Raw genomic sequence first — 23,161 nt, forward strand, 5'->3', positions numbered from 1 at the left:
CCCGCAGTGTCCTGGGCACTGGCTTCACTTCCCGGCCTCAGTTTCCCTTTAAACCTTGGCTTTGCTCCAGGACTCAAGTTTTCCCACTAACCAGTAAAGTAGGTTCAGTTGGAGGGCGTTGGGGGGGGGGGAACCCTCAGAGTTTGAAGTTCTCTTGTTCTGGACCCCAGGCTGTGCACTGGTCCTGGCCCTATTTGGACTCTATTTAGAAGTACAGTTGGGCAGGGTAGGACTGAAAGTGTCAAGGGCCCGGACAGTCGCATCGTGCCTCAACCACCCTAGCCCTCGGTTTCCTCATTGCCCTGCCTCTGATAAAGCAAACACGGTGGCTTAAGGGACTTAGGGGCCGTAGGATAGCTCTACAAAGCCAGGCCTCAGTTTCCCAATTTAGAAGATTTAGAAGATGTCGCTGAAACGGTGGTGAAGGGTGACCTCGGGGTTAGAGGATCACTCCCTGCACCTGTGACTTCAGGCCTCGGGTTCTCCATTTAGAAGGAAAGAAGAGAGGAGAGGATGCTGCTGGAGCAGAGGCAGAGACTTGGAAGTTGAAGAATTGCTCCCCGCCCCGTGTAAGCGACCCCTGGCCTCAGTTTCCCCATCGGTCAGAGCCTGACTGGACAGCCCCTGGGGAGCCCCGGCAGGCTGAGCCAGGTCGAGGGCGGCGCTGCCAAAACAGGGCCGGGGTCCCAGGAGCGTAGCCCCCCGCGGCTGCGCGCTGCGCGGAGCGGTGACATCACTCGGCGGGGAGGAGCGCACCGCTCCGGACCAGGCTCAGCCGGGGCTCCTCAGCGGCCGCGGCCATGACGCAGGGCCCGGGTGGCCGCGCGGCCCCCGAGCCCGAGGCGCCCACCACCTTCTGCGCACTGCTGCCGCGGATGCCGCAGTGGAAGTTCGCGGCGCCGGGTAGCTTCCTGGGCCGCGGACCCGCGGCGGCGCGCGTGGCGGGGGCGGCAGAGGCGCAGCCGGAGCCCGGGGTCCCCGCGCTGGCCGCTGTGCTGGGCGCCTGCGAACCGCGCTGCGCCGCGCCCTGTCCGCTGCCCGCGCTCGGCCGCTGCCGGGGCTCGGGGACACGGGGCGCGCGGGTGACGCCGGATGTTGCCGACGAGTGGGTGCGCAAGGGCGGCTTCATTCACAAGCCGGCGCACGGCTGGCTGCACCCCGATGCCAGGGTCCTGGGGCCCGGGGTCTCTTACATCGTTCGGGTGAGTGCGCCCAGCCTTTTTCCCCGGCGCGCCGGGATCGGGGACCGCCCACATCACCAGTTTGGTTTCTCGGACCCCCAGAGCCAAGTGAGCTCTCCCCACCACCCAGGAACCCCATCTCCAGTACGCGCGCTTCCCGGCCGCCCCCACTCGCAGGCGCTGGGGTCTGGATTCCCAGGGCGTCACGTGGGGAGGGGCGGGGTGAGGGTGCAGGTGGGGAGGGGACACACGCATGCGCAGGCTAGCGTCCTCCCCCCCCCCGCCCCATTTCTGTTGGGTGGGAGAGTCCTTAAGGTGAGGATAGGAGCGGAGGGTTCCCTTAACCCCAAGAAACTTGGCAGGGATATAGTGGGGACTCAAGTTCAGGGCTCAGGGTTCCAGATTCCACACCAGAATGGATGAAGCGAAGGGCCTGGCTGTGTTTATCCCTTTATTTTGGCAGAGGTGGGAGGGGGTAGGGATTTGGCGAGAGGATTGTGATCTCCAGCTGCAGGCCATCATTCTGCCTTATCAACTTCCCCAGACACTGGGATGTTAGATCTGTGTCACCACTTCCAGACCTTTATTCTTTGTTTTGTTTTTGAAACAGGGTCTCATGTGGCTCAGGCTGGCCAGGAAATCACTATGTAGCTGAGGATAGCCTTGCATTCCTGATCCTCCTGCCTCCACTTTGCAAGAGCCAGGGTGACAGTCATGCACCCCCACACCCTGTCTATATGACACTGGGGATGGAGCTCAGTCCTAGTGATGTTAGGCGAGCTTAGCGCCAGCCCCAGCCTTGGCGAGGGATGAGGTGTGGGGGATGGTGCACCACGTGTCCTCAAGTCACGGGGGACATTTTATCTTCCCTGCTCCAAGCATCTACCCCTGTGCACGCAGTGTAATCAGTCACTTGAAAGTGAGCCGCCGTGTGATGCTCACCGCAGGCCCTCTAGCCTGGCGTCCTGACCACCGCTGTTTATGAGATGATACGGGATCTCAGAATGCCATTGTTGCCGGGTGGTGGTGGCGCACACCTTTAGTCCCAGCACTTGGGAGGCAGAGACAGGCGGATTTCTGAGTTGGAGGCCAGTCTGGTCTACAAAGTAAGTTCCAGGACAGCCAGGGCTACACAGAGAAACCCTGTCTCGGGGGAAAAAAAAAAGAGTGCCATTTGTTGGCCATCCTGGACCAGGAGGCTGAGAGGACTGGCGATCTCTCTCAGTGTCCTTGTTTTCCCCACCAGCATCCGCCATGTTACTTCTCCCTTCCCTGAGCTCCGCTGAGTCTCCAGTATCCTTTGTCTTGGGGCAGACCTTATTTGGAAGTGAATTTAGTGGGACACACCTGTGGTCCCAGCATTCTGGAGGCTGGAGCAGGAGGAACACTTATAGTTTAGGCCAGCCTGGGCTACATAGCCAGACCCATCTCAAAAGATAAAGAAGGAAGACATGGTGGTGTACTTAGAAAGCCACGGATGGAGGATCTGTGTGAGTTTGAGTCCAACCTGGTCTACATAGCAAGATTCAGATCCATCTATAAACAATCAAACACACAAAAAGAAAGACAGAAACAAATAAAAAAAAAGGAAATATGTATTGTGACATTTTTGGAATTTTGGTTTCTTTAAAAAAATACAGAAAAATTAGAATGTGCTTTTGTTTTGATGCCGGCTGTTGGGATGTGGGCTGCATCGGACTGCAGCAGCTGATGGTGATTCGCCTCGTGCTCTAGCAGAGCCGTGGTTTTGCCAGTTGTAGATAGTTTCTGTGACTGTGCAATGTTTGGAATTCTGGGAACTTTTCAGAGGGTACATACATGCTGGGCCCCGAGAGGCGGGGCTGGTGGTTGGTGTTTGTTGTGCTCAAAACAAACAAAAGCAAAGAAGTTAGATTCGGGGATCTCTCTCTCTCACACACACACTCTCTCTCTCCTCTCTTTCTTTCTCTTCTATCTTGTTATAGGGGATGAAATGGGGGTGGGGTGGGGATAAAGGGTGGGAGAAAGAAGAACCCACAAAGCAGTGAAGAGCGTCTACAAGTAGGTTTGTTATAGGTGTGATGGATTCAGACGAGGTTGTGCTGGAGCAGAGTGGGTCCTCTTGCAATGACTGAGACATAAAAGCCAAAGAGGGGCAGGAATGGTGGCACACATCCATCGCCACAGTACTGGGAAGGTGGAAGTAGGGTTAGGAATCAAAGGTTGTTCTTGGCTAGAGGTGAGTTTGAGGCTAGCCTGGGCTATGTGAGACCTTGTCACAAGATGAAACAGAACAGCTAAGAGTAGGGGTAGAAGCTGGGTGGTGGTGGCGCACGCCTGTAATCCCAGCACTCTGGGAGGCAGAGGCAGGCGGATTTCTAAGTTCAAGGTCAGCTTGGGTCCCAGCAGACCTGGGTCCTGATCATTGGCCCCTGGAGTGAGCTCCAGGACAGCCAGGGCTACACAGAGAAACCCTGTCTCTAGAAAAACAAAACAAAACAAAAAAAAAAAAAAAAAAGAAAAAGAAAAAAAAAAAAGAAAAAACAAAGGGAAGTCCTGTTTGTTCTGTCTGTCAATCTGTGTACTTTGTTGCAGTTGTCCTGATAACTGATAGAACCCTCGGTACTGCTGCCTTGACACGGAATCCTCTGGGTGATTGCCCGGGTCGTGACTCTAGGCAATGTTCGCCTGTTAGATCTTCCTCTAGCATCTTGTTCCATGCACATGCAGGGTCTGGGTGTCCTCTGTCGACAACGCTCACATTCTGGGTCTGGCTTATGTCCTCTTTCTCCGGCGCGTCCTTTTGGTTTGGCTTTTCTGGGTTCTGGTGTCACGCTGTGTGAGAGGACCCCCTGATGCTGCAAGCTGGCCGCCACACACCCTCCAGGTCCCAGTCCTGTGTGGTGGATACACATTGAGAATCCAGAAACTGCCATTGTGGGGCTCCAGATGTTGTTGTGCGGCTCCAGATGTTGCGGGATAAGCAGTGTGGTGTTTGGACCAGCCACTGTGGAGTGCATGGAAAATCTCTGGTCCCTGCCTGCCAAGGCTTCATTGTAGTGGGAGAAACAGACAGTAAATATACAAGAAGACAGCCCATGGGAAGACTGCGGGTCCTGACAGGTCGGGGATGCTGAGATAGTGAGACATAGCGGGCGTCTGTGTGGGGGGCGAGAGGGCTCCTGCCAAATTCGTGCCTGCGTGGGACTCCAGAGCCAGAGCATAGCCACACGGGGTCTCCGCAGTTGTAGTCAGTGGAGATGGGCGTGGCCTAGGAAAGGCGAGGTTCCACGTCTGTAGGAGCCGGGCGGGTGGGAGGCAGAGGCAGGCTGATTTCTGAGTTCGAGGCCAGCCTGGTGTACAGAGAGTTCCAGGACAGCCAGGACTACGCAGAGAAACCCTGTCTCGAAAAAAAACAAAAAACAAAAACAAAAAACAAAAAAAAAGAAACCCCATAGGAAGACAAGGAGGGAGGCTGCAGCAGTTCAGCAGAGTGAGCGGTGTAGCCACAAGGCGAAGGACTCAGCGGCCTGTGGCCACCGGATGCCTGGGAGGGGGAGGGGGAGGGGCGGGGCGCCATGACGCCTCCAGAGGTGGCCCAGTCCCAGCAGACCTGGGTCCTGGTCATTGGCCACTAGAAAGTGGATGGAAGTATTTCTGGTATTCTAAGTCCTATCCTCGTGGGAACTGCAGTGTCCCTGGAGACCCACTCTTTGGCGGTCCTCTGCTGGTGGCTGTGGTTCTGGAGAAAGGGCTTCATTTCCTGTGGGCCGTTGCACATCTGTGTCCTGAGGCGTGGCAGCCGACGGTGGCTGTGTGATGTGGGTGCTTGCTCTGTCCCCTGTAGCACAGTGCTCTTCCCCTTAGTGTGTGTGTGTGTGTGTACCCTCAACTGGCCAGGACCTCACCAACTGGGCGAGGCTAGCCAGCAAGCAAGTCCCAGGAATGCCTCTGTCTCCGTGTCTCCGACGGTGGGATCATCAGAGTGTACTGCAGTGCCCCACTTTTTATGTGGGTGCTGGGGATCTGAACTCATGACCTCACGTGTGCATGGCCTATGTCTCCCTATGTCCCCCAGCACTGGCCTCCTCACGGTGACACTGTGGGCCGTCATGGAGCTGCAGTTGCAACACCAGGCATTGTTTGTGTGCCCAGCTCCTCAGGCCCGAGAGAAGACCCCTCCTTCCCAGGGCTTCGCCACCGTCTGTCAGAGGTTCCACGCCCGTCTCTTGCCATGGGTGGTGGAGAAACTCCTTTCAAACTCTTAATGAGCAGAGTGTGACCTGAAGTCCCCACAACACATCCCACTCTGTCTACCTGGGGGACCGTCACTGACAGAGACAGAGGCTAGGAGCGAGGGAGATGGGAGCAACTGGGCTCTTTCAAAGCAGGGAACCTGGCTAATGCTCTCTGATGTACCACATGGTGAGACATGCAAGACGGAGTCCATGTTGCTCTATTCACCTGTTCCTCTTCTTCATCTGTGGACAAGCTCGCCATCATCCACCCACCCAGCTAGCTACCCACCCGCCCATCCACCTTATGATCATCCATCCATCTACTCATCATCTACCTGTCTGCCCATCCATTCACCCATCCATCCATCTACCCACCCACCCATCTATCCATCCACTCATCAATCCATCCATCCACCCATTCACCCGCCCATCAATCCATCCATCCATCAATCCACCCATCAATCCATCCATCCATCAATCCACCCAAGCATCCATCTACCCACCCACCCATCTATCCATCCACCCATCAATCCATCCATCCACCCATCCATCCTCCCATCAATCCATCCATCCATCAATCCACCCATCAATCCATGCACCCACCCACCCACCCACCCATCCATCCACCCACCCACCCATCATCCATCCATCCCCCCATCATCCATCCATCCCCCCATCCATCCACCCATCAATCCACCCATCCATACACCCATCCATCACCCATCATCCATCCATCCCTCCCATCCCCCCACCCACCCACCCACCCCATAGGTGAGGCTCAGCTCACTTCTGTCCGTAGCTCTCCCTTACCTCTTCTGTTCAGAGTGAAGGAGCTCTGTGACACTGTGATAGCAGGGTTGGGTGGCCTTGGCCTCCTAGCCTTCCTTTGTCTTGTGTCTTCCACTCGGTCTCTGTCCCAGCCACCCTCCGACTACCACTTCTGCCCTGGCACTGCTGCTCTGTCTGCGTGTCTCCTCTTACTGTTTCCTTCCCTTGGTCACTGCCCCATGGATCCAGGGACACGAAGCATAGACTGTCCTTCCTGGTGGCTCTGAGCTGGGCTTGGCTCAGCCTTTACGTGGTGAGCAACCTGTCTTGGGGCTTAGGTCCTTCCTCCAGCCCCTGACCCTGCACCCCGGACAGTCACATCACCTTAGATCACTACCAGGGACACATCCAAGGCCTACATGCTTCTGAGACCGCACTCCCTTTGCCGATATCATACTGGCAAAGTCCTCGCATGGGAGATGTGTCACAGGGGGTGACGTATTATCGCCCCCACCCGCCTGTCGAGTCCATGGAGCTGCAGTTTCGAGTTGCAGATGGGCATGCATCACGTGTTCCTGCGTGTTGAGTCACTAGGGTGATCTCGTGACGACTCCCTCTTCCCACGTGTTACCCGGCAGCGTTTGGAAATCATTTCATATAAATTCATAAAAATAACTCGTTTCTTCACAACAGCTGGCCGCACTCACTCACCCACGTACCAGGTCTGTTCAGCTTCACCAAGCTGAGGGCAGCTGGCGCTAACATAAACTTCCAGAGAGCACGGGCAGATCTTAGTGTCCACGCGCGTCCTGCAAAGGGCATCTACTGGGGCTGCGGAGCTATTTGTTTGCGGCTAGAGGAGCCCCCCCCCCCACTCCAAGCTCCACCCCCATACCCCCATATCCCTTCCCCCCCTGCTTGTTCTTGCTGGGAGGAGGGGGTCCTCTACCGTCAGGGCTGTTACCTCTTCGGAGAAACTGAGGCAGGAGTTGCAAGAGCTGAGCAGAGGTGGTGGGTGTTGTGCTGGGGGGGAGCACGGTAGAAGGAGCCTCAGCCAGGGCCCTCTCCCCCACCCAGGGGAACCGCCCACACAGTGCAGGGCTGGTGGGCTGTGGAGTAAGAGTTTAGAAATGGAGCCAAGGGTGAAAGAGAGCAGGCAGCAGTCTTCTTATCTTATCTTATCATCGAGAGCGGGTCTTGCTGACAGGACTGCAGTCCCAGCACTTGGAAGTGGGGGCAGGAGAGTCAGGAGTCATACCTGGTTATAGAGCGCATTCGAGGCCAGCCGGGGCTAAGTGAGCTCCTGCCCTGCCCCCCAACAACCTGTGTAAATAAATAACATAAAATTACAAAATAAGCTGGGTGTGGTAGTGCATGCACCGTCCCAGCACTTGGGGAATGGGGGAAACTGCAGAATCTCCCAAGCCCAGGATTCTGGGGCTAGCCTCTGCAACAAGCAGGATGTCAAAATAAATGAATGAAAGAAACAGACATCAGCGGCGGGCTGGGGGATGCCTTGGTTAGGAGCCCTTCGTGCTCCTGCGGAGGGACCCGCCCGCGCTTGGTTCCCGGCTCCCATGGCTGCTTGGCTCACCCTGGCCTGGGACTCCAGCTCCAGGGTGCCTGTTGTCCTGAAGCCTGTGTGCACATGAACTTCCTCTTCTAGCCACATTCCTCCTTTCTGTCCAACTGCTGGGATTTGACAGGTGTGCACCCCCATCCTGGCTTCCCTTCCGGCTTGGAAGCTAGGTGGTAGACACGCTAAGGGTTCCACTTTGGTCTTCCTCCTATGTTCTTCTGACTTTCCACAAAGATGTTTATCTAGTCTACAAAGCTTCTTTTTCTTTTGAGTCAGGGTCTTTGTACCCCAGGTTGGCCTCAGACCCCTTTTATAGCTGAAGGTGATGTCACATTCACTTTCGGATCCCCCGTCTCTTTCTCCACCCTGGTGTTCAGAAGACAGGTGTGTGCCACCACACCAGATTTATGGGATACAGCCCAAGGCCTAATGCATGCTGGGTAAGAGCTCTCCTAACTGAACTTCTGAGTAGGTTTGGAGGGTGCTCGTGAGGAGCTTCCTTTTAGGGTGTTGGAATGTTCTAGATCCAATTTTCAGATCAGGTGTCTACAAAATACTATGCAGGGATACGTTAAAGCAAAGAATTGCAGTGGGCAGGGGGTGAAGCTTCCTTCCCTAAAAGGAAGCTCCTCACGAGCACCCTCCAAACCTGCTCTGTGAGGTTTCTATGGTGGGCAGATGGCCGATGTTTGCATCTTTGCCAGCCAGATGGTTCCTGTCTGGATCCTATGCCAGCCATGTGGGTGGCAACTGGACTCTTTGAACATGCATGCCACCACCGTCCAGTGTCACAGCTTGGACGCTGAAACTGAGCCTTGGGATTGGGCCTGGGTGGGGCTCAATGTTAGGTGAGAGAGGGGAGCATTGGGTCAGTGGTTGCAGCTGTCAGGGAGAAAGAGCCCTGGGGGCCTAGAGAGAAAGTAGCGTTGTCTGAGGGACAGCTCCTGAGCCGGGCTCTGCCTGCTGATCAACCACCCTCTCTCCCCCAGTACATGGGCTGCATCGAGGTGCTCCGATCCATGCGCTCCTTGGATTTCAATACCCGAACGCAGGTGACAAGGTGAGGCCTCAGGATGGGGCTGGGAGCCTGGGTCTCAGGTGGCCTGTCCGTCGTGAGGTCTCTCGAGGGTGGCATGGTGGGCCGGAGGTGACCTGCCAGGCAGACAGAGGGCGGGCTGGGCTCAGCCTGGGCCGTGTCTCAGGTCCGTGTCTCAGCTCTGTTTCTGATTGTTGTGCTTGGCTGTGATGGACACGCCCCAGACTCTGTTTCCTTTCAGCCTTCTCTGCAGTGGGCTGTGATTTCAGGAGGGCGAGAGGAAGGGCTTCATTTATTCCATGAATTTAAAACTCAGGATACAAAGCCAGGTGTGTTGACTCATACCTGGAATCCCAGCATCTGGGAGCCAGAGGCAGGAGAGGAGGTTAGACAGGACTAGGCTAGCCTAGGCTAGACTGTCCCAGCAAACAAACCAAAACAGTAGATTTATTGCCCCAGCATTTCACCCCCCGCCCACTGCAATTCTTTGCTTTAACGTATCCCTGCATAGTATTTTGTAGACACCTGATCTGAAAATTGGATCTAGAACATTCCAGCACCCTAAAAGGAAGCTCCTCACGAGCACCCTCCAAACCTACTCAGCACCTACAAATCCACTTCCTGTCTCTGGGCGTTTCTTAGCATGGAGTCCCACTCTGGCCTCGTGTCCCCGGTTCAGCCAATCTTTGTGCCCCTGTGATAAAACCCTGGCAAAGCGATTCAGGGGACATGGGTTTATTCAGCTCATTCAGTGTGTCACACTGGAAGACCCAAGGAGTCTGCTCCTAATAACAAGTTTGTAATAAATAATAAATAAGCCGGGCAGTGGTGGCGCACGCCTTTAATCCCAGCTCTTGGGAGGCAGAGGCAGGCAGATTTCTGAGTTCAAGGCCAGCCTGGTCTACAGAGTGAGTTCCAGGACAGCCAGGGCTACACAGAGAAACCCTGTCTCAGAAAAAAACCAAAAAAAAAAAAAAAAAAAAAAAACAACCAAAAAAAAACCCCCAAAACAACACTCAAGTGATTGCATTGGTAATAGTGAACACAGAGAGATGAATTAGTGTAAACGTGTTTATGCTCCGTTCGTTCACTTTGTCTACTCGTACACAGTCTTGGTTCCCCTGCCTAGGGGATGGTGCCGCCCACAGTGGACAGCCCCCCCCCCAACACATCAAAACAATCCCACACAGATATTCTCTGAGGCCCACCCCTGAGGTGATTCTATATTTTGTCACATTGATAATTAACACTAACCACAAGTGTCTCACTGATCACCACTGTCTTTGCGTGCTGTGGTGTATGTCAGACCCCCGTTCCTCTTCAGGGCTGAGTAACACGCCCATGGGTGATGGACCTTACTGTATGTCCACACTCACCCGTGCTGGATCGTAGGTACACACCTTTCCCTTCCCATCAGCCCTGTATCCTTTCTCCGCTGTCAGCCGGGTTTGCAATAATGATTTGTCGCCTTGCCCTCCTGAAACCTGGGTCGGCCTCTAACTTGCTACGCATCGCATCTCCGGCTAGCTTTGAATTCGTGATCTTCTTGCCTCTCTGCCTCATGAGCTTGGCTCCCCACTGCTCCTCTCTTCGCCCTGCCGTTTCTAAGTAGAGCCTCATCCTTCCACAGGGAAGCCATCAATCGACTCCACGAGGCTGTGCCGGGTGTCCGAGGCTCGTGGAAGAAGAAGGTGGGTGTGGGCCGTGGTCCCGCGTCGCTGGGATGTGTCCTGGGAGGCTGCAGGGGCCACCGTGGCTATCCAGAGCCCCTCTGGTCCCAGGCATCTGAGGCAGGTGGCTCACTGTACCTTCCCAGGCCCCCAACAAGGCACTGGCCTCCATCTTGGGAAAGAGCAACCTGCGATTCGCCGGCATGAGCATCTCGGTCAACATCTCCGTGGACGGCCTTAACTTGTCTGTTCCCGCCACCCGCCAGGTGGGAGCCGCTGCCCTCCACCCTGCGGCAGCTCTGGGACCCTCGCCCACAACCCAGCTGCCCAGCCCACAACCCTGCCTTCTCCCCTGCCCACATCCTGATCTTGGCTTCACCCACAGCCACACCCTCAGCTCCACCCACAGCCCCACAATCCTATAAGCCCAAAGCCTAGCAATAGCCTCTATACTTCAAGACAGGGTTTCTCTGTGTAGCCCTGGGCTGGCCCGAATCTCACTCTGTAGACCAGGCTGGTCTTGAACTCAAGAGACCCACCTGCTTCTGCCTCCAGAGTGCTGGGATTAAAGGCGCGCACCAGCGCTATCCGGTCCTATACTATGTTCCTATAGGTAGGTCCTTCCACAGCCCTGCCCTCAACATTGCAACCTGGACCCACCCTCAGCCCCAGCCAACCACAAAGCCCTCAGCCACGCCCTCTCAGCGGGCCACGCCTGTAATCTGCAGACCCCTTACAATGTCCAGAAACATGTGATGCCCGCTGAGGTAGAGCCAGGGCACGGGAGTCGTGGTGGGTACAAAGTCCCCAGTAGCCGGCAGCAGAGTGGTCTGTTTGCCTTCATGTAGGCGGATCCGTCCTCAGTGGTTCAGAGGTTTACCTGGGTTGGAGTGGGTTGTAGCTCGGACTGTTCTTGGCACACAGCAATCTCATCAGAAGGACTTGGCAGTGGACTTCCCCTGGATATGGGGATGAGGGATGCTGGGCTGGCCTCGAGGAGAGGCAGCTCCTGTGGGAAAGGACGGCGTGAACCCGGGAGAGGATTTTGGGGTCTGTCCCTAGAGTAGAGACAATGGCATTGTAATCTCTGCAAGGCACTGAGGGAGCAGTGCCAGGGCCAGCGGAACCGTTGCCCTGTGAGAGGCATGGCCAGGTCTCATGGGGGAAGGGACTGTAGTGAGAACAGAACTGAGAGGCGGCCCCTGCTGAGGGCTCGCTGTGGGGGACACGCAGCTAAGATGGCTGCAGGAAGACTTTGACCCCAACAATAGCCAGTACCCCAATTCTATCCATGAAGCACGAAGCCCAGCTTTTAATTTTGGTTACTCTAAGTCCAGCCTCCTGCTCAGCTCTGCTTCTCTGGTGAGATTAAAGGCATAGGCCACCGTGCTTGGGTTTCACCTGGCTTCTAATGCTAACCCCAAGTGCAAACAACCCCACTAACCTGGGTCAGGGCTGGGTCACTCACACGTGGGCACAAATTCTCACTTTGCCCCGGTTGATCTGGGATTCAAGGAAGTCTGAGCTGGAGCTGTCTCAGCGACAAGGCGTGGCCTGCGGCTAGGGACGGTGGCCCCAAACATAGTCCTACAGCGAGGGGTCCACGTGTCTGGTGCTCCTGGCAGTGCTGGGACAGACAGGCGCATGCTGTGGGGCAGGAGGCGTCTCACATCAGACACGAGACAGGACTGGTGCCAAAGAAACATGCGTGTGGTGGGGCTCAGTTGGTAGCGCTGGGTGTGGCACCCTAGGCTTGGGGGTGGGCTTTCAAGCAGCTCGGCTGGGAAAGACCCTCTCCCTGTACCAGCTGCCTAGTGAGTCAGGGAGTCTGGAGGGTCTGGGGTGGACTGGGAGTCCACCACATGGAAGGGCTCCCAAACCTGCTGCTGATATTCGTGGAGAGGAGAGACCACTCGACGCCAGCCACGGGGAGGGCAGCGGGGAGAGGACCAGAGCCTGGAGCGAGGCCTCAGATTGATGCCCAAGCTTCCCCTCTGGCGGGAGGGCCATTGCTGTCCCGCTCATCCTGAGCCCAGGGTCCAGCCGAAGGCTCAGCTGGGAAGATGCGCACACTAAGAGCACAGGCTCGGCTTCCTGAGGCTTAGAGCCTTGTTGTTTTGAATCTTTGGAACCTCTCTTCTTCCCACTCCTCCTTCCTCCCCACACCTTCTCTCTCCTCCCTATCCCACTCTCCTCCTCACTCCTCCATTCTCCCCACACCTCTCCTCTCCTTTCTCCACTCTTTACAACTTGTCCTCTCTCCTCTCCACTCCTCCTTCCCCCACACCTTCCTTTCCTCTCTACACCTCCTCCCTCCTCCCCACTCTTCCCTCCTCTCCCTTCCTCCCTCCTCCCCACACCTCCTCTCCCCACTCCTCCCTCCTCCCCATACCTTCCCTCTCCTCCCCACTCTACTCTCCTCCCTTCTACCCACACCTCCTCTCCTTTCCCTCTCCTCCTTCTCTACTCTTCACCACACCTCCTCCTCCCCACACCTCCTCCTCCTCCCCACACCTCCTCCTCCTCCCCACACCTCCTCCCTCCTCTGCACTCTTCCCTCTTCCCTACTCTTCTCTCTTCCCTCCAGGAGGGAGTGTTTCAGTTCTGAGGAAACCAAACCTCTATACAACTTTAGGAACCTGAGTGGCACATCGCTATGTAAATGAATGCAAATGGATACATGGTCTACGCTGGGAGAGCTGAGCCTGGGATAGGCCGTTTGGAGTGCTTGCCTATATGTGTGTAAGGGTGTTTCCATGGCTGCACTTAGGTGGGTACACAATGGCGGGACCCCAAGACCTGGCCTTCCCAGCCTCTCCTTAGGTCCCACCTAGACCTCATGGGGGCTTGAGATGCAGGTGGGACTCTCAGGCCGTAGGTGTGTTAGACAGACCGCAGTCCGAGTGAAGGACACACCTCCCTCCCCGCGTGCGTCTCTCCTGTGGCCGTGGCTCACCTGCCAGGGCGGTCAGCGACTGAATGTGAGCACACCTGCCTCCTGTCCTCACAGATCATCGCCAACCATCATATGCAGTCTATTTCCTTCGCTTCGGGCGGCGACACGGTAAGATGGGGTGGGTGGACCTCTGTGCCCAAGTCCCCGCAGCCTTCCCAGGCCCCACCTGCTGGGTCCTCTGCCCCTCCAGGGAGCTAAACCCTGTGTGTGTCTCCTACCCGTCCCTCTAGGACATGACTGATTATGTGGCCTATGTGGCCAAGGACCCCATCAACCAGAGAGGTGAGCTGCATGGTGGAGGGAGCGCAGGGTCCCGGGCCTGGAGCAGGGCTGTGCTGGAGGGTCACGGGCACACTGACGCTGTGACCTCCCTCCGCAGCCTGCCACATCTTAGAATGCTGTGAGGGTCTCGCCCAGAGCGTCATCAGCACCGTAGGGCAAGCCTTTGAGCTGCGCTTCAAGCAATACCTGCACAGTCCGCCCAAAGCTGTGGTGCCCCCTGAAAGGTAAAGAGGTTTCCTGGGCCAGGCTGGCCCTGCCTTCTGGTCCCCAGTCCCTGCGTGCCGCCATTTTCTCTTCTCTTCTCTTCTGTTCTCTTCTCTTCTGTTCTGTTCTGTTCTGTTCTCTTCTCTTCTCTTCTGTTCTCTTCTCTTCTGTTCTCTTCTCTCCTCTCCTCTCCTCTCCTCTCCTCTCCTCTCCTCTCCTCTTCTTTTCTTTTTCCTAGACAGGGTTTCTCTGTGTAGCCCTTGCTGTCCTGGAACTCACTCTGTAGACCAGGCTGGCTTTGAACCCAGAAATCTGCCTGCCTCTGCCTCCCAAGTGCTGCGATTAAAGGCGTGCGCCACCACCGCCCGGCCCATACCTCCATTTTCATTTATGTCATGTAAACCAAGGGCTGGCAGGTGGCAGCCCCTTGTGCTTTCGAGGGATGAGCCTCCTCTGATAGCAGCGGTGGGTGGGACGCCTTGCTGGGGTGCCGCCTTCCGCTTTCTGACGCTGGGCTGGTACACACAGCTCTCCGTGCTTGTGCCAGTATCCTGGACAAGGCACCACCCCCCACCCGATAGATCATGGTTGCTGTCACCAGGGTCACCTGGGGAAGGCCTGGCTGATGGGTGGCGGTGGGGGTTGGGAAGGGAGGGCCCAGTGCTCTCACATAGATGCCTCGCTCCATGCCCCCCCCCCCCAGGCTGACGGGGCTGGAGGAGTCGGCCTGGGGCGACGACGCGGCTGGCGTGGACCACAATTACTACAACAGCATTCCAGGCAAGGAGCCACCCCTGGGCGGGCTGGTGGATTCCAGACTGGCTGTCACACAGCCCTGTGCGCTGGCGACGCTCGGAGGCCTTGGACAGGTCAGCCCCCGTGGGGTTCCCAGAAGGGACATGGAGCTGTCATTGGGGTGGGTGGGAAGTGGCCTGGGACGTATCAGGGTCATCACGGCTCTCTTGCAGGGAATGTCGCCGGCATGGAGAGATGCTCGTGGCTTGCCTTGGGACGTGGGCCCCTCTGGAGCAGGTAGGATGTTGTAACCTCACAGAGTCTGTCCCTCCCCCCCGCACCCCCCATGTGCCTCCCTGCATGTGACTGTGCCCAGCAGGTCGTGTGCTCCGCCTCCCTGTCCCCAGTGAAGCTCTGTGTGTCTCTGTGTGTGACTGTGCCCGGCGGGCCGTGTGCATCCAGGTCTTACCTTCTTCATCGCCTCCCGCGATGAGGTCATTGCAGTTGGGAATATATTGAAATTCTCATATTTCTTTACCCCAGGAGGCACTGCCCTCCTACAAGACTTCGTCTGCTGCCCTGTACCCTGACTAGTGGCTAATTACTTTGGAGTGTTCCAGAATTCTCTGTGCACACGTGAGCACTTCCCTGTGTGTCCACATGGGGGCGCACACGCAGGTGACACACTTGGCTTTCCTTCCACGGGACAGTTCTGGAGTCTTCCCATACCTGCATACTGCAGACCTCTTGTCCTTCATGATTGTGTAGTGCTCCTCCTCACAAGAGAGCGTGACTTCTCTCTGTGAGGACCGTACACTCGCTCCCGGAAGGTTGGGGCCTCGGTAAACTCACAGGGATCCTCGGAGCCTTACAGGCCTCCCGTCCAGGGCTGTGGCTTTGGCGGGTCCTCCCTCAGCGCGCAGGTCAGTGTTTATACAGATCTCAGATCTCTCAGTCTCAGCCAGGTTTTTTTTTTTTTTTTTTTTTTTTTTTTTTGAGATAGGATCTCATGTAGCCCAGGCTGGCCTTGTAGCGCTGAGGATGACCCTGACCCCTCGATGCTCCTGCCTCTCTCTCCCCCTGGGTTTTGGGATGACAGGTGAGCACCACCACACATGAACAGTTGAAACAAAACAAAAGCCCCTTTGAGGTAGGGTCTGACTCTGCAACCCAGCAGGCCTTGAGCGCGCCACATTCTGCATTCGGCTGCCATCAGTGCACTGTTTTGTTTTTTAGATTTATTTATTTATTATATGTAAGTACACTGTGCTGTCTTCAGACACTCCAGAAGAGGGAGTCAGATCTCGTTACAGATGGTTGTGAGCCACCATGTGGCTGCTGGGATTTGAACTCAGCACCTTCAGAAGAGCAGTCAGTGCTCTTAACCTCTGAGCCATCTCTCCAGCCTGCCATTGGTGTTTTATGATTACGCTCCTGCTCTCTCAGTTTTACAGAGGCTGCGTGACACATGTGGATTCTTGGAGGGCAGAGTCATGTTAGAGAAAGGCGGGTGGTAAGGCCGGGCTCGCGGTGGCCGGGGAGGGCTGGTCGCGGCTGGTGTCTTCCAGTCCTCACTTTCTGCCGGGATTCTGAGGAGCACTGGGAACATTCCCGGGCTCTGAACGACCTGCGCAGCTGAGTTTCATCCCGTGGGGGAGGGATGAATGTCAGGTCGTTTATTCGGTTGGTGGCGTGACCCCTGTGATCCACCCCAGCGAGGGTGAGGCTTGAGGGGACAGCATGCCCGGCTCTCCCTGGCTGGGTGGGTGAGGGTGTGGTCTAGGACCCGGCAGGGTGTGAACAGCCGCCAGGACACTGAGAGCGATTCAGAGTACGAGGAAAAAAAGGCAGCGAGTGCGAAGATGCGACTTTGACTCCTGTCACTGTCGCTGTCCGTGTCCGAGGTCCAACACTGGGGACACAGACAGAAGGCTCTCAGGCTCACAGGCCAATCATTCCAGCTTAATCAGAGTTTGGGGTTCAGCGACACACACACACAGACACACAGACACACAGACACACACACACACACACACACACACGAGTGAGGAGGAGGCCTCTGATTTTAAAGTAGGAGTCACAGTGGTAACAGCCCAGCAGCCACGACTGTGACTGTTACTATTTAAACAGAGTCGGTGTGAGCATCCGGCTCCTCTGCTCCCCCTTGCCAGAGAGCGGCCCTCTTGTGGCACATCTGAGCTGTGGCTCACACTCGCCTCTGTCCCCAGCTGGAGCTCTGTGTGGCTTTTGACTTCTGCAGGAAGCTTCGGTTTGGCCTGTCCACTCCTGCCTCCCTCTGTGTCTTGTTTGACTCATTATGCTTGCCCCTCCCCTCCCCTCCCCCTCCCTCTTCTTCCTCTCCCCTCTCCCCTCCTCTTCCCTCCCTCTTCTCTTCCGCTCCCCTCCCCTCCCCTCCCCTCTCCCCTCTCTTCTCCTCCCCCTTCTCTCCCCTTCTCTCTCCCCTCCCCTTCCCTTCCCTCCTCTCTCCCCTCCCCTTCCCTCCCCTCCTCTCTCCCCTCCCCCTTCCCTCCCCTCCTCTCTCCCCTCCCCTTCCCTCCCCTCCTCTCTCCCCTCCCCCTTCCCTCCCCTTCTCTCTCTCCTCTCCCCTCCTCCCTCTCCCCTCCTCTTCCCTCCCCTCTCCCCTCTCTTCTCCTCCCCTCCTCCCCTCCCCTTCCCTCTCCTCCTCTCTCCCCTCCCCTTCCCTCCCCTCCTCTCTCCCCTCCCCCTTCCCTCCCCTCCTCTCTCCCCTCCCCTTCCCTCCCCTCCTCTCTCCCCTCCCCCTTCCCTCCCCTTCTCTCTCTCCTCTCCCCTCCTCCCTCTCCCCTCCTCTTCCCTCCCCTCTCCCCTCTCTTCTCCTCCCCTCCTCCCCTCTCCTTCCCTCCCCTCCCCCCTCTCCCCTCCCCCTCCCCTCCCGTCCTGTCCCCTCCCCCTCCCCTCTCCCCTCTCCTCCCCTCCCCTCCCCCTCTCCCCTCCCCTCCCCTTCCAAGCCCTCTGGGTTTCTGCCTGACCTGCCCCATGTGTCCTCTCTAGCCCTGCCTGGGGACGGCTATGTGCAGGCAGATTCCCGAGGGCCGCACGACTATGAGGAGCACCTGTATGTGAACACGCGGGGCCTGGACACCGTGGAACCCGAGGACGCCTCTGAGGCACCTGTACAGCTCGAGGCCAGCCCCAAGAAGGACCTGTTTGACATGCGTGCGTGGCCGTCTCCGTCTGACCTGGGGTTGCGAGGGGGGAGGCCCTTGGGAACCCGCAGGGTTGAGGGTCTCAGCCTGAACCTCGGCTGACTGGGGATGGCTTCCCGGCCGTGCCTAGCCCGACTTCTGCCACACGCTCAGGGGAGAGCCCCAGTGGCTCCTGTCGGCCCCCATCTAACGGCCAGGAGACCCCAGGTTGTTTTAATGTCACCTCAGAGTGTCATGTGGGTGTGGGGGAGCCGGTTTACCTTTTTATCTCGGGGACCCCAGCCTGGAGGGCAGCCCACTCACTAGAGAGTCCCATCCTGCCGGCCACCATATTCCTTCTTAGTGTTACAACCGGGTGTGACCCACTGGGTGCCCACTGTGTACTGTGGCAGTGCTGGCCGAGTGTGGGCTCCTCACAGTGGGAAAGCAGGTTGGGCGGAGCCCCCCGCAGAGGCAGCTGGCCCGAGTGACAGCCATTTGCCCAACTTTCGCGGGGAGGTGGGTTCCCAGTTAGCGGTTGGCGGGGCGTGGGCGTGGGGGGGAGCAGCAGGGGTGATGGTGGGGCTCCTGTGTCGGACACTTGGGGGCCGATTTCCTGTCCCTCAAGGGTCCTGAGGCTGGGCGAGGTCACCTGACCGAGAACAGTGACTGTTCCACAGAGGTCTGGATGTGAGGCGACCTCTCCGCAGGAACAATCATCCGATAGCATGGATGTGGTGTGCGATGAGGCACACGTGGGGTGGAGCCCCTGCCTAGAATCCCCCAGTGAAGGGGCCGAGGGCGTGGTCAGGGGTGGAGCCCCTGCCTAGAATACCCCAGTGAGGAGCTGGGGGCGTGTTCATGGGTGGAGCCCCTGCCTAGAATTCCCCAGTGAGGGAGTGGAGGGGTGGTCAGGGGTGGAACCTCGCCTAGAATCACCCATTGAGGAGCTGAGGGCGTGGTGAGGGGGTGGAGCCCTGCCTAGAATCCTCCAGTGAGGGGGCTGAGGGCGTGGTCAGGGGTGGAGCCTCGCCTAGAATCACCCAGTGAGGAGCTGAGGGCGTGGTCAGGGGTGGAGCCCTGCCTAGAATCCCCTATCGAGGGGCTGGGGTAGTGGCTCTGCAGTGGGTCTGCCTAGCAAGCATGATGGCCTGGGTTCTGTCCCAGAAACAGAAAATACAATATGACTCACAGGCCCCTTTGAAGATGCCCTGAAGTTGCACGAGTGCTCAGTAGCAGCAGGCATCGCTGCAGCCTCACTGCCTTTGGAGGACCAGTGGCCCAGCCCCCCTACCCGCAGGGCCCCCATTGCACCCACAGAGGAACAACTGAGGCAGGAGCCCTGGTACCATGGCCGAATGAGCCGTCGGGCTGCAGAGAAGCTGCTTCGTGCCGATGGGGACTTCCTGGTGAGAGACAGCATCACCAACCCGGGCCAGTACGTCCTCACGGGCATGCACGCCGGGCAGCCCAAGCACCTGCTGCTCGTGGACCCCGAGGGCGTGGTAAGCTGGCGCTTTGGCCTTCAGGGTTGGGGCCGTGTTTTTAGATAATCGATCCTTTAGTATGGAAGAGGCGGTTGCTTGCCAAAACATTTTTCCAGCCTGCGGTGGTGGCGCACGCCTGTAATCCCAGCACTTGGGAGGCAGAGGCAGGTGGATTTCTGAGTTCGAGGCCAGCCTGGTCTACAGAGTGAGTTCCAGGACAGCCAGGGCTACACAGAGAAACCCTGGCTCTTAACTGCAGTTACCTCTCTAGCCCTCATGTATCTACTTATTTCTTTAAACCGCCTACCGCCTTGTGAACGGTGGCGTGGCTGGACTTGGGTTTCTTCCTCTCTGTTCCTCTGGCACAGGTGTTCTTCATGAGAGTTGGGGGTTCAAACTCAGGTCCCCATACTTGTGCAGGAGACGCTTTCCTGCCTCAGCCCCTGAGCCCTGTGATCATGGGGACCTGGGTACATTGGGCCTATGGCGCTGGAATCTTGGGGCTGGTTCTGGGGTGGAGTCCTCGCCTCACACAAGCTCCCGCCCTTCAGGTCTGAGCTGGTGGGGTGTGGCCTGTGGGACGCGTTCAGGGGCGGGTGCTGAGGTCTCTGTCTACAGGTGCGGACAAAAGACGTATTGTTTGAGAGCATCAGCCACCTCATAGACTATCACCTGAAGAACGGGCTGCCCATCGTGGCTGCTGAGAGCGAGCTGCATCTGCGGGGCGTGGTCTCTCGGGAGCCGTGAGCCAGGTGCGTAGTAGCCGGTGACGTCAGCCGCCGGCCAGCGACGTCAGCCGTCGGCCAGCGACGTGTGCCATCTGCGGGGTCCCCGTGTTTAAAGACTGATCCGCAGTCGTGAAATGCTCCCGTTCTGTGCACCGCCGCGACAGCTGGTGTCAGAGCATTTTATGATCCCAGAGCAAGCCTAGCTTCTCGCAGCAGCGACTCCAGCCTTCAAGAGTCGTTGAAGTTGTCCGACTCCGGCTCACCCCTCTGTGTGCTGTCTGGGGGAGGTGGCTTCGGTTTAGCCTTGGGCTGCCTGTTGGTGCTGAGGGCATGGGGGGTGTTGACTAAGGAGGGACAGCAGAGCCGGTGACCTCAGGGTGTCCGGGCAGAGCAGGAGGACGGAGACGACTGAGGCTGGGGAGGGCAGGAGGCAGTAGCTGGATATGGGGGCTGGGGTGGGGGGAAGTAGGGGGGCGCTATGGAATTTTCCCCGAGCTGCTGGCCGGGTCAAGCTGTTCTTCATCCCCATGACAACGGTCTCCTTCCTGTCCCCTTCTGGAGTTCTCCTGCTTGGGGGCCAGGGCTGCAGGCAGAACTGCTCTGTTTCCATGGAGGATGCAGCCCCGCGAGCCTCTCAGATGCCTCTCTGCTCAGCCTGGGCCCAGGCAAAGGTTCTATTCCTAAAGGAGTTTGCGAACCTAGAGGTGGCCCTCAGGGTCGCTACGGTAGCGATGCACATCTCTTAGAGCACTCGGTTCTGAGACAGGCACTGAGTCAGCCAGCATCTTTGCTGCTCAGAGAGGTTAAGATGTTGCCCTGGGGCACACAGCAGCAGCTTGGCCCCAGGCCAATGGTAGCTGAGTGCCCATGACTGCTGAGGCCTTTCTGTTCAGTGGACACTGATGTGGCTGTTGTCATGGTCACCCTGACGTCACCTCTTTCTGCCCACAGGTGACAGCCCTCAGCCCAACTTCTACCCCCAGATGTGGGCCTTGAGCAGCCTTTCTCTCAGACCCTGAAGCCACGAGAATCAGAATGGTTACCACCTCTCCTTCCACAAGAGCCTCAGGAAACCGCCTTTTCCCGGCTGCACTCGCTCGGCTGCCTGGGCCAGTGAGGCAGAGTCAGGGTTCAAGCCCCTGGTCCCACCTGAGCCCCAACCCTGAACTTGGGTGAGGCTGTATAAACCAAAGACAGACCGAGTCGCCTTTAACGAAGACATCCAAATGCAGGCCCTGTGCCTCTGGCCCCGGTGTGGGGAGGGACATCAGGCTGTGTCCGCGGGGTGACGTGGACAGCTCTGTGCGGGCAGGTGTCCTGCCTAGCTGGGCTCTGAGGGCCTAGATGCACTGTTGCTTTTGGGGGTGATTAAGGTGCTTTTGGGTCTCAGATCCCTAATGGGGGAGCGGCTGGGGGCTTGCCTGGCATGTGGGGCATCCTGGTGAGTGAGAGGCAGACGGCCCTCAGTGAGGTGTGGCGTCCACTTAGCTTCCCGGCTGTCACCTGCCTGGACCTTCAACTGTAATTAAACACAGGGTTGAGCGCAAGCCTGCGCAAGCCTGCTGTGCCTGCTAGGGATTCCCAGGTGGACAACCGAGGCTGAGGGAGAAGTTGTGTGGAGCCCCAGGGCTGGAGGAGACAGTGGGCTAGGTGGGCCTGGGGGTCCCCCAGCACCCCACCCCCTGGAGCCCAACAGTGAACAAGCGTCTGGTTTTACTCCAAGATAAATCGGGCTCTCTCTCTCTCTCTCTCTCTCTCTCTCTCTGTTTGAAGTTTCCCCAGTCCTTTCTTGGAGACACTGTGCCTCACCTAGGGATTCCTGCACACAGGCCCTGGGGAGGACCGGGATCCTCTTTGTGGTTCCGGAGTACTTGCCAGGACGGCATGGGAGTAAAAGGTTCCTTCTGCCTCAGACATGAGACACCATTAAAGTCAAAGTTACAGGTCACTTTGATGCTCTCTTCTTCCCTTCCTCAGAAAGGCTCAGAGTCGCATCCCCGCCACCCACCTGTGCATCCTCCACTGAAGTGGAAGCTTACAGGGTTTCTGTAGAAAGTCAGTTGTGCGGATGGTGTTTTGTTGGGGCAGACATGTGAAGGAGTGTTTTCCCAAAGCAGACACAGGCAAAAAGGACATTTTGCTAAGGCAGAACGTGTGAAGGAACGTTCCTGTTGAAGCGGACACAGGTGAAAGGATGCTTTGCTTAAGGTAGACACGTGAAGAAATGTTTTGCTGAAGCAGACACATATTTAAAAAAAATGTTTTGTTAGAGCAAACACGTAAAAGGACGTATGATGTTAAAAAGGACCCAACAGATGGTGGACGACACTAGATGATATTGTACACCTTCTCATTCTTTAATGGTCGTCATTTGTCATGACTTTATAAGAAAACACTAAAAAAGTTCTGGTGGTGTTCTGCCACTTCCGCAGCTTCGGGCCCATTGACAGAATGATGTCAGCTGATGCTGACTCACTGGAGGACGCGTGGTGCTTGGAGAGAGTATAAATAGGACCCAGTGGACGGCGACAGAGGCTTGCACACCTAGCTCTATAACGCATCCTTGGGCTCCAGTGTTAGACCTTGCTGATCTTTGGGAGAGGCACAGCAGGGACCTTTTCCTGGTGTCCCTGCTGGTCCTGGTCCCTCCTGCTGACCCGCGGTGATCTGGCTGAGGCCTGGCTGTCTGTGCTGTGGAATGCCACCATGGCTGCTGACTCCTGTTTGCTGTCCTGATGCCACCAAACTGGACTGCTGGTTATATCCTGACAGCACGTATGGGATTTGCTCCAAAGAGCTATTTCTAAACAGGCCCACCTCCCCCTGTACCCTAATAATCTTTCTTTTCCACTGCCTTTGGTGGGTGGTGGGCTAGAATATAGGCTAAAACATTTAGGATAGGTTTCAAAGGGGCTTGAGAAATGGCTTAGTGATTAAAAGCTCTTCCAGAGGTCCTGAGTTCAATTCCCAATCACCACATGGCTGCTCATAGCCATCTGTAATGGGATCTGACGGCCTTTCTGCTGTGTCCGAAGACAGCTACAGTGTACTCATATACATTAAATAAATAAATAAGTCTTTAAAAAGCAGGTTTTTAAAAATATCAAAGCCTACGTTATCCATCCATCCACCACCCATCCATCCATCCATCTAC

At 56.9% G+C, this 23,161-nt stretch overlaps 1 protein-coding gene across 1 annotated transcript; it reads left to right on the top strand.

Annotated features, from left to right (window-relative positions):
- Positions 1-775: 775 nt before the first annotated feature.
- Positions 776-21,955, top strand: Shc2 (SHC adaptor protein 2). Its single transcript, XM_052165694.1, has 13 exons — positions 776-1,202; positions 8,735-8,805; positions 10,412-10,472; positions 10,598-10,717; positions 13,462-13,515; positions 13,638-13,689; positions 13,787-13,913; positions 14,597-14,762; positions 14,862-14,925; positions 17,659-17,823; positions 18,987-19,297; positions 19,898-20,031; positions 20,959-21,955. Exons 1-12 carry the CDS (start codon positions 801-803, stop codon positions 20,024-20,026), a joined length of 1,722 nt encoding a protein of 573 aa, XP_052021654.1. The 5' UTR covers positions 776-800; the 3' UTR covers positions 20,027-20,031; positions 20,959-21,955.
- The last annotated feature ends 1,206 nt before the right edge of the window (positions 21,956-23,161 follow it).

Source organism: Apodemus sylvaticus, chromosome 20, assembly GCF_947179515.1.
Source record: "Apodemus sylvaticus chromosome 20, mApoSyl1.1, whole genome shotgun sequence".
In the NCBI taxonomy this organism is placed as follows: Eukaryota; Metazoa; Chordata; class Mammalia; order Rodentia; family Muridae; genus Apodemus; species Apodemus sylvaticus.